The 13432-nt window shown below is 41.0% G+C and overlaps 1 protein-coding gene across 1 annotated transcript in view; it reads left to right on the top strand.

Annotated features, from left to right (window-relative positions):
• Positions 1-13432, top strand: part of jakmip3 (Janus kinase and microtubule interacting protein 3) — a 285672-nt gene that overhangs the window by 99560 nt on the left and 172680 nt on the right. Inside the window, exon 2 of the mRNA XM_033033654.1 lies at positions 5877-6120. Within this exon, the coding sequence (XP_032889545.1) occupies positions 5986-6120 (135 nt within the window). The 5' untranslated portion in view covers positions 5877-5985. The remainder of the gene's footprint in view (positions 1-5876; positions 6121-13432) is intronic.

Below are 13432 nucleotides of genomic sequence, written 5' to 3'. Positions count from 1 at the left end.
TTCCTACATTGAAATATTACCTCTCGCTTTCTGATTGCGCTCTTAAATTAGACTGCTCTTGGAGTGCAAAGACAGAGTGGTAACTTCAACCAGTTATGCTTGTAATTGTGGGTAGTAAATTTGTGCTACATTACACATTGGCTCAAATTCAGCGGGTCATTCATTACCATTTAGAGAAATGATTCTAAGTGAGCGAGGGACATTTCAGGTAATTGACAGTTTTGAGGTAATTGAGTTAATATTGCTAAATGTATTTAAATGTTTTTGTTTTTTTAATTACCTTTGTCCTATAACTTTTATACTATTGATAGTTTAATAATGCTAAATATTTTTTAGTCAATGGTCGTGAATGTCAGACAGTTGATGCAGCATGCATTTGGGAGGCAAGGCTGAACTGACTGTCAATGCATTTCTGGGAAAGACACTAAATGCTGGAGTAACTCAGCGGGACAAGCAACATCTCTGGATAGAAGGAATGGGTGATGTTTCAAGTTGAGATCCTTCTTTAATCTGAAGAAGGGTCTCGACCCAGAAGGAATGGGTGATGTTTCGGGTCGAGACCATTCTTCAATCTGAAGAAGGGTCTCGACCTGAAATGTCACCCATTCCTTCTATCCAGAAATGCTGCACTGTCCCTCTGAGTTACACCACCATTTTGTGCCTATCTTCAGTGTAAACCAGCATCGGCAGTTCCTTCCTGCACAATGAATCTCTGGGGACAGGTCAAGCATCTTGGATGGGGAGATCCCATGCTCCAAACAGTTTTGCCAATCAGCAGTTGGCTTTAGGGATCAAGCTGTATCTGCAGGTTTTCACAGGTAGAGGGCCAGCAAGTGGTGTAGCTAGCTACTTGCTGCATTGGACTAACTCACACTCAACATGTTAAATAATGTGTATCATATAGTTATTGCCTGCACGTTAATGGCAAATGTTACATTCACGTATGTCCTGGGGTGGGAGATTGCAACCTTCAACCTGTTTCGATGAATGCAATCAACCTGGCGTGCACAATCAAATAAGATCAAATTGAGCAAGTTGTCCTACAACTTTAGGCTGTGCACGCCATACGTAAGAAGAAGACGTATGTCCTGACGTAGGCTTTGTTCTGTGCTACAGAGATAGGTACCTTTGACTGCTATAATTACAGATGATTTATTCAATATTACATTCTGATGAACATATGTAATATCTTTTTATTGGAATTGCTTGCAATTTCTTTCCTTCTCACATCAGATTCATATCACTGTGGATGCAGTTATTTTAGTCATGAATGGCAACCATCTTCGAGGGACAATAGGCTTTTGAAAAATGTTCATACTGATCAGCAAGATAGAAATCAATTTGTGATGGGAAGAGCAGTTCATGTATTCAATGTCTTTCCATCTTAAGAATGTTACTGCCATTATTTTGAAGGTCAAATTATTCAGTGTTTAGGTGGTGACGGACCTTGAAGCACTTATCGAAACACAGATCATAAATGTTTAAGAAGGAACTGCAGATGCTGGAAAATCGAAGGTAGACAAAAGTGCGCTGGGTTTCGGCCCAAAACGTTGCCTATTTCCTCCAATCCATAGATGCTGCTGCGCCCGCTGAGTTTCTCCAGCACTTTTGTCTACCACAGATCATAAATGAACCAATTTGTAGTCAGGTAACTGCTCACCGCATGAATCTGGATTGTTTCTTTTTGTGGTTTACTGCTAATTTTCTCATTCTATACTTTTTATTATCTGATAAGAAAAATTACCCATAACATACATTACTCTATGAAGTATATTCTTTTATTCATAATAGTGCAATATTTTACTTGTCAGCATATATCATTTACATCCTATAGGCACATTCAAACATTTCCCTGCCTTTAATCCATTTGTTCATACACCGAGGATATGCCGAAGATATTACAAGCAATGTGGCCAAGCAAAAAAACCTTACTACACAAAAAGGTAATTATATAACCGAATAAACTTCAGATGAACCCATGACTTATTATGGGAATTGTAAATTGTGAATTGTGGACACAGTCCCGAACATCACACAAACCAACCTCAGTTCTATTGACTCCATTTATACCCCGTGCTGCCTCGGCAAGGCCAGCAGCATAATCAAGGACGAGTTGCATCCTGGCTACTCCCTCTTCTCCCATCACCCATCGGGCAAAAGGCATAGAAGTGTGAAAACGTGCACCTCCAGATTCAGGGACAGTTTCTTCCCAGCTGTTATCAGGCAACTGAATCATCCCACCACAACTGGAGAGCACTACTTCATTGGTGACCCTCAGACTATCTTTGATTGGACTTTGCTGGCTTTACCTTGCACAAAACGTTATTGCCTTATGTAACTCACAGGTTCAAAGGTCAGTTTATTGTCACATGTACCAATTAAGGTACAGTGAAGCTCGAATTACCATTGAGCCATACTGAAAAAAAGCAACAAGACACGCAACTACATAAAAGTTAACATAAACATCCACCACAGCGAATTCCCTGCATTCCTCACTGTGATGGAAGGCAATAAAGTTCAATCTTCTTCCTCCTTATTCTCCTGCAGTCGGGGCAGTCGAACCATTCGCAGTCAGGCGATCGAAGCTCTCACCGCCGGCGGTCAATGCCCCAGCGTTGGGGAAATCGAAGCCCCCGTGTCGGGGCGATCAAAGCTCCCATTTCAGGGCGGTCAAAGCTCTTGGAGCTTCCGAAGTCGGTCTCCAACTAGGGAAAGCCGAGCTCCACGATGTTAAGTCCCGAGGTCGATCCCGACAGGGACTGCGAGCTCCACAAGGTAAAGTCTGCAGGCTCCCGCGGTTGGAACTCCCAAAGTAGGTCTCCAGCAAAGGCCGCCGGCGCCTCGATGTTAGGCCGCAGTGCGGACAGAGATACGATATGGAAAGAAATTGCATCTCCGTCGAAGTTGGAGATTAAGAAAAGTTGCCCCCAATCCCCTCCCCCCCCCCCCCCACATAAAACAAGCTAAAGAACACTAAAAACATACATTTAACACATACTATTAAAACAACAAAGAAGGAAGGGACAGACAGACTGTTGGCGAAGCAGCCATTGCTGGCGCCACCCGTCTATAGACTGTAAATGGCTCTATTGTAATCATGTTTTGTCTTTCCACTAACTGGTTAGCACGCAACAAAAGCTTTTCACTGTACCTCAGTACATATGACAATAAAAAAGATAAACTAGATAAACTATAGTAAATTATTTCCTCAACCGATGAAAAATACTGCTTCCATCTAGTCCCTGGATGGTTACAGGCAAAACAATTGCAGCAATGACACCAACAGAAAGATTTACTTTAGTTCAAAGCAGCAAAGTATTTAGTATTTCTTGGGATGAATGTGGTATTTACTGGTACAAAAATCTAGATGCTGGAAAACTGAAATAACAACAGAAAATGCTGGAAACTAACTCACCGTCCTGGATCATAAGCCCATCTGCTGTGGTGGATGTTTATGTTAACTTTTATGCAGTTGTGTGTCTTGTTGCTTTTTTTTTCATATGGCTATTCACATATCACTGTACCTTAATTGGTACATGTGGCAATAAAGTCCTTTGAAAACTTTGATATACTGGTTGGAAGGTTAATTGGCCAAGGTTAGTTAGACCTATTTTGCAGGTGAATGGCAACATTGGGGGAGGGGAGGGTGATGGGAAAGCGGAGGGAATGATATAGGATTAGTGTTAAGGGGTGCCTGATAATCAGCGCGAATTTACTGGGCCAAATGGCCTACTTTCTGCTGTATGACTCTTCCATGACTCATTTTCAGTACCCACTGGGGTGCCTTGCACCAGGTGTAGGCAAGTTATGCAGAACCATTTCCAACATGTTAAAGCAAAAAAAATGCAGAAACCTGAAACAAAATAGAAAGTTTAGGTCAAACAGCATAATTGAGAGAGAAATAAGGATTGGTATTTCAGATCTAGGGGACCGTTTAATCATGAATCCTTCCCGTAATCTTTATTTTTGTTTCCAATATGTTCGTATGGCCTTTTTCTGCATGACTTAAATGTGATCACCTACAACTAATGCAGTCCATCACTAGGTTCCAACTCAGGTAGTCTCATTGTTTAGTTTAGTTTAGTTTAGAGATACAGGTCCCTTAACCCACCGAGTCCGCACCGACCAGCGATCCACACACACTAACATTATCCTACACACACTAGGGACACCTTACATTTATAGCAAGCCAATTAACCTACAAACCTGTACATCTTTGGAATGTGGGAGGAAACTGAAGATCTCTGAGAAAACAAACACGGCCACGAGGAGAACGTACAAACTCCGTACAAACAGCACCCACAGTCGGGATCGAACCCGCGTCTCTGGCGTTGTAAGGTAGAAACTCTACCACTGCGCCACTGTGCCGCGCTTTGCTTTCCTAGAAACTCAGATGCCTGCACTGAGCCACATCTAGCTTAAGATCACAACTATTATCTGAATTCTCAGCTCTTTAGTTGTTCAATCCAATCTTCCCACTGGCATCTCATAGACCACTCCATGACTGGTGACCATGCGCATTTGCTGCCACCCCTACCCTTGACCTTTGGCGGCCATTTCTCAACCTCCTCCCCTTCCCTCTTCCTCCACTCCCCCCACCAATCCCAACTTGACTTCATTTGTTTGCTCTACACCTGTACAGTAGCAGAGGTCTTCCCTTGTGTAAAGCTGATTCAGTAACAACAGACACCTTATGCCTCAGGCAGTATTGATTTTCCATGGCTAATCTTTTCATTGGTGTGGAATGCAATGACTGTTGAACACACCACACTGCATGGCCAAGGAAATCATATTCAGCACTGTCTAAATACTGAATTCAGTTTGGATCGATAGAAAGCAACTGTTAAAATTTTGTACAGAAGAAGAAACCCAGTTATCACTTGTTTCAATTTTTAAAAATGGTTATAAAGGCAGACTTAAGCCCGTAAATCAATATATTTGATGTTATTATTTGATTAATATTATAGTTGAGGGATTGACTTGGTAAGGTTGTTAAATTCGTGGAGTATAATTCTCTCCTGCCTATCTGACAGAAGAAGAGAAAGGTTTGGAAATTATATATTTAGTTACTCTATGTGTGGGGATCGCTGGTCGGTGCAGACTCGGTGGGCCAGAGGGCCTGTTTCTGCATTGTATCTCTAAACTAAACTAAACTATCTATTGAAGTTACAATAGGGAAGCTTTCAGGCATAATCATCTTATATGGATTTACGAGGGTACCAATTCCCTTTTGTTGCCAGGCTCTAATGTTACCAAACCAAAGACAAAGTTAAAAACAGACAGTAAAGCCCCTGTCCCACTTTCCAGAGTTACTCACGAATTCTCCCGAGTTTTCCCCTTGATTCAAACTCGGAGAATGTCCGTAGCGAGTCCGTAGGAGGCCGTAGGAGTCCGTAGATATATTGTAGCGGCTCGTAATGCCAGCCGTAGGTACTCGGGGCATCAGATAGGTCAGGACGTTTTTTCAGCATGTTGAAAAATGTCCACGAGTAAAAAATATAGCCCCGAGTACCCACGGCTGGCTATTACCGTAATTCTCCGAGTTTGAATCAAGGGGAAAACTCGGGAGAATTCGTGAGTAACTCGGGAAAATGGGACAAGGGCTTAACTTTGAAAATACATTTGGAGTTAATAGTACCTTGATTTACCTGTATGCTCTACCTGCTGAGAAGATGAAAGTAGTAAACCTGAAGGTATTTGTGTATGATGTTCAGACAATTGGGTAAGCTTTTTGTTTTCCTTCATGATTATCTTTTAATTGCGTTCACATTTACCATTAAGAACCGCTGGCATATTCCAATTGTCCTTTGAAGCTGAAATCCCCGCGGAAGAGGGAGAGAGAGAATAACGTGCCATGTTTTGATTTTCTTTTCAAGGTGGAATTGAAAATGTAGACGAAAGTAGAGAGAGAAGAGAAGTCTCCAGCTGGGGAAGGGAGAGTTCTCTCTGCCTGGGTTTCTACCCTCTGGAACACAGAAGCACACAATGTCAAAGAAGGGTGCTGGCAGCCGAGGTAAGGGAGACAAGCCTGAAGCCTTTGCCACTCTGCAAGCTGCTAATGAAGAGCTCAGGGCCAAACTGACTGACATCCAAATCGAGCTTCAACAAGAAAAGAGTAAGGTGTGCACTGTTCTTTTCTTAATAATCACCAATAACTTTGTGTGAAAGGGTCATGAATTCTCCAAATGCAACGTGCTGCAAAAACATATAAATAAAAATTGTTTGTAATGTACTGGAAATAATAATGTACAGACTTGAAAATACAGCGGGCATTTCCTAAAAGACATCCCTGAGAGAAATATTTGTGACACAGTGGCGCAGCTGCTAGAAGCACAGCCTCACAGCGCCAGAGACCCGGGTTCGATCCTGATCTCGGGTGCTATCTGTGCGGAGTTTGCATGTTCTCCCTGTCACCACGTGGGTTTCCTCCAGATGCTCCAGTTTCCTCCCACATCCAAAAGACGGGTTTGGAGGTTAATTGGCTTCTGTAAATTTCCGGAAAGGTGGTGGCAGCGGTAGAATTGCTGCCTTACAGCGAATGCAGTGCCGTAGACCCGGGTTTGATCCCAACTATGGGTGCTGTCTGTACGGAGTATGTACGTTCGCCCTGTGACTGCGTGGATTTTCTCCGAAAACTTCGGTTTCCTCCCACACTCCAAAGACGTACAGATATGTAGGTTAATTGGCTTGGTGTATGTATAAATTGCCCCTAGTATGTGTAGGATAGTGTTAATGTGTGGTGATCGCTGGTTGGCGCAGACTCGGTGGGCCGAAGGGCCTGTATCTCTAAACGCAACTAAACAAAATTTCCCCTAGTATGTCGTGAGTGGTGAGAAAGTGGGATATCATGGAACTCGTGCGAACGGGTGATCGATGGTCAGCGTGGACTCAGTGGGCTGAAGGGCCTGATTCCATGCTGAATCTCTAAACTAAACTCAACTAAGCTAGTCATCAAGATACCTCTAAAGTGTGTTAAGTACCATTGCTGTAGTTAATGAGCAAAAGTGGATCACTGGTTTCGTACTATTGTGTATTACAGTAGCTACCGAGAAATAAAAAAATAACAGGCTAACATTTTGGAAATTTCTGATGTTTAAGGTCTAAATAAACTCTTTTTGGATTTGAAATATATCTGGTTCATTATTCAAGAAGCTATCAAAGTAAGCATGCAAAATAAATTAAAAAAATAACTGCAGCTGGCAGATATCTGAAAACAAAACAGAAAATGTTCTAAACACTGTGCAGGTCAGGCAGTAAGTTGGATAAACAGTTCATGTTTCAGGTCCGGAACCCTTCATCAGAACTGGGAAAGAGAGGAAACAAGTTAATTTTCTGTTGAGGTGAAGGTAAGGGTGGAATGGTGAGAACAAAGGGAATATGTCTGATAGGGTGAAATGTAACAACGTGAGATGCCCTCCATTTTCAGAAAACAGTGGTTGAGGGAGCAGTTTCCTCTATTTCCTACACCTCCGTTGTCACCCTACCTCCCGTCAGACAGGATAGTGACGGAGTTGGTTTAGAGTTTAGTTTAGAGAAACGGAGCGGAAACAGGCCCTTTGGCCCACCGAGTCTGAGCCGACCAGCGATTCGTGCACATTAACATTATCCCACACACACTAGAGACAATTTACACTTATTCCAAGCCAATTAACCTACATACCTGTACGTCTTTGGAGTGTGGGAGGAAACCGAAGATCTCAGAGAAAACCCAAGCGGTCACGGGGAGAATGTAGAAACGCCGTACAGACAGCACCCATTGTTTGGATCGAACCCGGGTCTCCGGCGCTGCAAGCGCTGTAAGGCAGCATCTCTACCGCTGCGCCACCGTGACCGCCCTTTGCCGTGCAGGCCCTTTGGTTTGTTCTTCATTGCCCATAACCTAATGTACATCCGTTCATCTCTTCCCCATTGCGGACATTGGACTTTGTCTGTGGCGCTGGTAGGCTACAATGCTGAGAACTACATTCTGCACTCTATATCTCCCCCCTTACTCTATCCATTGTACATGAGTTTAACTTAATTATATTTATGTATGGTATTATCTGATTTGATTGATCACCATACATAACAAAGCCTCCCATGGTACCCATGAAAAAAATAAACCTAAATCTAAACCTCATTCCTCCATCCACGGTATATAGCATAACACTCTTCACCATTTCTGTCATTTACAACACGACACTGCCACCAGTCACATCTTCTCCCCGGCCCTTTCCACTTTCCACAGTCTGTGTTTACTCCCTGGTTTACTCAGCCCTGCCCACCCATCTCTTCCTGTCCCCATGCACTTTCCCCTACAACCGTAGAAGGAACAGCCGTTCCTACACCTCATCCCACACCACCATCCAGGACCTAAATGGCCCCTCTGGATGACACAGAGGTTAACATGGAGTGCCTCCAACTGCACCCATTGCATTCACGCTCTCGATGTAGTCTCTTCTACATTGGTAAGACCTAGCTTAGATTGGGTGACCACTCTGCTGAAGACATGAAATGACCATCTTGAGCTCTCTGTTGCAAGCCATTTCGACGGCCATTCCTATTCCCACACTGATTTATCTGTCCTCCAACTCCTCCGAGGCCAAACATAAACTAGAGAAACAGCTCCTCAATCACCACCTGAATAATCTACAAACCAAAAGCAAGGATATAAAATTCTCGAATTTCAGGGAACCCACACTCCCTTTCTCTCTACTCCTATCTGCCCTGGTCCTCCTGCATGCCTCGCTGCCACTCTTACCCAATTTATTTCCCCTATGTAATAGTTATTTTGATCACAGCCAGTTTTTTCTATTAGTGCATCAATTCATGTCTTATCATGAATGTTATGTGTGTTCAGATTGTTTTGTTTTTAACCACATCTCCCCGCTGTGATTCTAATTAGACAAGAACTGTTACTTTTCTTTGACCTATCCCAACATTTCAATATCTTGTGGAGAGACTCCATGACGTGTTTCGATGAGTAAGTCTGGATATTTGGTAATATCAAACACTGAATTTTAAGTTCCTTTAAGATCCTTTTTCTAAACAGTTTCCAGCTGTTAATCCACAGTACACTTGATTTTATCATTGCCAAAGGCGTTGGCTGGTTCAGGTTTGCACCTGTGATAAAACTGCTTGGGAACAAGTCTGTGCTAACATTCCCATGGTATAACCCAGAGCAGAAATGCTCACCATCAAGGTTTGACCTCTCCAACCTTGACTGCATTTGGGACCTCTACGGTTGCAGGAACAAGCTCCACGAATGAACAGAGATTAGAGATTGTTTTTTCACATTCAGACTCCAATCCCATGCATCAAAGGTGGAAATCTTGGAGTTCATCTGATTGTACACGGAGCTGCTTCGGTCACTGCAGTGGGAGCTCCTGACCCAGTCGGTTTATCTTCAAACCTCAGTAATATCCTCCAGCCTCCCAAAGGGAGGTGTCTTCTCACCTTTACAGTGGGGCAGACAGCCATTAATCCATGTTGATCGAGAGGTTGTCAGCAATTAAAGTCACAACTCTCACACCCACCCCAGGTAGGATATATCCGCTCCTTATTAGGACAACAATACAACCCAAGCAAATGTATCTTGTTCCAATCACCTGTCAAAAGATCCCCCTCACCTGTGTCGATGTATTACCTGCCACACTTTGTCCTGCCATCCCTTTTTCCAAAGATGGACACAAAAAGCTTGGGCGACTCAGTGGCTTGGACAGCATCTATGGAGAGAAGGAATAAGTGAGTTTCGGGTCAAGTCTGAAGAAGGGTCTCGATCTGAAATGTCACCTATTCCTTTTCAGGGATGCTGCCAGTCCCATTGAGTTACTCCAGGTTTTTGTGTCTATCTTCGGTTTAACCAACATCTGCAGTTCTTTCCTACCTTTTCCAGCTTTCTTCGCTCCACCATATAATCAGTCCAAAGAGGGGTCTCGACTTGAACGTTACTGAAACCTGCTGAGTTTCTCCAGCACTTTGTGTCCTTTTATCTTCCTGTAAAGTTCTATAGATGTAACAGAACTAATGTTTCTCTTTTATTTAACCTTTATTCCTGCTGCCACAGGAATGCATGTGAAGAAATGCAATGTGGCCGACCTTGGCATTAATAAGCAAAGGTATTTTGGTCATGTACAGGTGTAGAGCATTTTTTGAAGGTTTTCAGATTAAAGACACTTTAAAGTTGAAAACACCCTTTCTTTGTTCTTGCTGGGATGAGAATTATGATATTTCTGTTTGGCACAGACATTGTGGGCCTAAGAGCCTGTTCTTGTGCTGTACTTTTCTATGTTCTATGTTCTACCTTTACCATTTTCCCTCATAAGACTATCGCCCTTTTTGTAAATTATAAACCTCAGTGCATTCAGAGGGAATAAATTCATTTTTATCGCAATTAATTGGTTAGCTGGCTTATAACCTAAACCTGATGCGTTATGGTTGCTAAAATTCCATGACTGGTGTTACACTTGCCTTGGTTAAATATATCTCCTGTGATTGTTAGAGCTCAGTATTTATTAGGCACAAACAGACAGTGTAGGGAGATCCTACTGTCAAATTAATGGTAGTAGTTTTTAAATTATTATGATGGAAGTGCTATCGTACCTGGGCCTGTCAATTTTAAATCAAAAATAAATTATGAAAACTAATTTTCCTATTTATTTTTATTAGCAATAATATTTATCCAAATTTAACATAGAATTCTCCTTTTCGTGATCTCCTCTTGTTAAGTTTTCTGGTAGGTGGGTAGTCACATCTTGTATCATGATATAACAGTGTGTGGCTTCTATCAGTTTCCCGTGAACTCTGCCGAATGATTCATGGTTCATTGAAATAAATGCATGTTGATTTAACGACATATGACTACTAGACTCTATTCCCACGTTTTATAGTGGACATTGTTGACCCGGTGGAAACTAGAATGGGCAATCAATTCTATCACAAAAATGTTAATTAAATCCTTAGAGCAAATAAAAATCACAGTCTCAACCATAAACTATCAGCAGTAATCTTTTTGCTTTAATTGCCCAATCTTTCAATAGTGTAAGAAGGAAACAAGATTGTAATTAAAATATTAGCTTAATGATACCTTTTTGGCTCAGCAGTAGTAAGTTTCCACCTGGGCACTCCCTAATCATATTATTTACCTGCTATTGTAGTGAACAAAATAAAAACTAATTTTCTTACTGACGTATTAAAGCAAATAGAATTGAGGAAAACTCCTCTTTGACTGATTTCTTCGACCAAGAAATTCACCGAGTATCTCCACTATCCCAACTCCTTAGGTTATATTACCTTCCTTCTGTCCACAAGTAAATGGCCATGCCTGAAGCAACTCCTCTTAAATTCACTCTGTGAAATTAATACCTCACTTTTCCAACCATCAAAAAGCAATACTGTTCCATAACTAGTCCACAAAAAAAAAATATCAATTATTTATTTGCCCACTCTTTTATAACCCCTTGTAATTTCTATGTTAAGATTTTGTACTAATATTATAGTATTTCATTGTTATGTAGTTTTTCTGCTGGGCATCAGTTTTATCTCTGTATACTATTTGATAAATGGTACTAGTTCAGCTTGGGCTACATGGACAAGTTGGGCCGAAGAGCCTGTTTCTGTGCTGTATGACTCAACTCTTCAGATGGAAATTGTTTGCTTAGTTACTCTATGTTTTTCCTTTATGTATACAGTGCCCTCCATTGTTTGGGACAAAGACCCATCATTTATTTATTTGCCTCTGTACTCCACAATTTGAGATTTGTAATAGAAATAAATCACATGCGGTTAAAGTGCACATTGTCAGATTTTAACAAAAGCCATTTTTATACATTTTGTTATTCTGTGAGTTCCCACCAAAAAAAGCAAAATTATCTTTCCTGCAGGAGAAATGTTCCATTCAGATAAAGAGTGCACAATGGAACAGAAATTGATTATAATTAATAATGTTACTACATTATTGATGTCAATGTTGAAACATATAAAACCTCTCAAAGTCATAAAAAATATAAAAGAGAGTTGACGTATAAAATATGTAAAGAATATTGCTCACATAATACAATTTGATTGAGCATTTCATCTGTGACCATTCTTTATTTGTATTTTGAAACACATTGTTAGATTTGCTCCTAAATGCAATCCAGCTTTGCAATGACAAATTTAGCTTTCTCCATTTGCAATTCTTATTCTATATATACCTACTTGAATGTGAGACCATTCAGACAGAGGAAGGAATCCTTCAAGTCGTTTCCACCAAATTAATCACTGGTCGACTCATCTTTACTCCACATCTCTGCATTTGGCCCATATGCGTGGATTACTTCATGAAAATTAATATTTCCTTGATGGATTGACAATTACATGGATTGCTGTTTGTCTATTACATAGTTGAAATGGTGCAACATGAAAGATTGCAAGGCAAGGAAATCAGCAGGCTCTTAAGCCACACTGATCTTGACACACCATACTTGCAATGGCATGCGGTGAATTACTTCTGAAACCCCTATTTTAAGAATATTTTGTAATGTATGGCATATTCATTATAGATAAACTCTAATGTATACACAGAAGTAAAACTCAGTTTATATAGGTTTCACATGTCTTGAACATGTGACAAAGTGGTTGGGAAGAATACATAAGTCTTTGCTCCTGTTTGAGATAATTTCAATTCACCTACAAAACTTCGCGAACAGGAATGTCAGCATACAGATTAAGCAGTGTAGCTTTCCACCTGAGAACCTGCATGCTTAGATTCTAAGAACTTAGGTGAACTTAACACCATAGATCACAACAACTTTGCAAAATCCTTTCAAGAAACAAACATAATTTAAGGTAACATATTTAAAAACAAAAAATTAGTTTTTTATAAATTATTAAATGAATTCATCTTATTCTGTCAATTTTACTATCCTTTTACATGTTTTTAAAATAGTTATATTGCTAATTCTTGATTTTCATTTGTACGTTTTCTTTGATGTTGCTATCAACACTGGAGATTGACACTTTCTCATTTTTTTCAATAACAGAAATGTCTATTATTCATACTTCTTTGCAACATAGAAGAAATCCATTCTGCCCATAGCGACCACATTGATTCTTAGAGCAATGCTGTTCCACTATCAATATTTCCTATGAACTACTTTCCCCACATTCCCATTAACTCTCCGCAATATTCTACCACCTATCAGTACTAGGGAGGATTTAAGGGGCTGTCCCACTGTACGAGCTAATTCAAGTGCTCTCCCGAGTTTAAAAATAAATCAAACTCGTGGTAAGCACGTAGAATGTACGTAGCAGATACGTCGGAGCTCGGGACGTCTCTTAGCGGCTCGTAACGCTAACAACAGGTACTCGGGAAATGCGGTAAGCTCGGGAAGACTCGTGAAGATTTTTCTACATGTTGAAAAATGTCCACGAGAGCCCAAGTACCTACGAGCGGCTATTACCGTAATTCTCC

This window comes from Amblyraja radiata, chromosome 15 (genome assembly GCF_010909765.2).
Source record: "Amblyraja radiata isolate CabotCenter1 chromosome 15, sAmbRad1.1.pri, whole genome shotgun sequence".
NCBI classification, from domain to species: domain Eukaryota; kingdom Metazoa; phylum Chordata; class Chondrichthyes; order Rajiformes; family Rajidae; genus Amblyraja; species Amblyraja radiata.
Note: the sequence above shows the minus strand (reverse complement) of the source record. Positions and strands in the feature narration are given on the sequence as shown.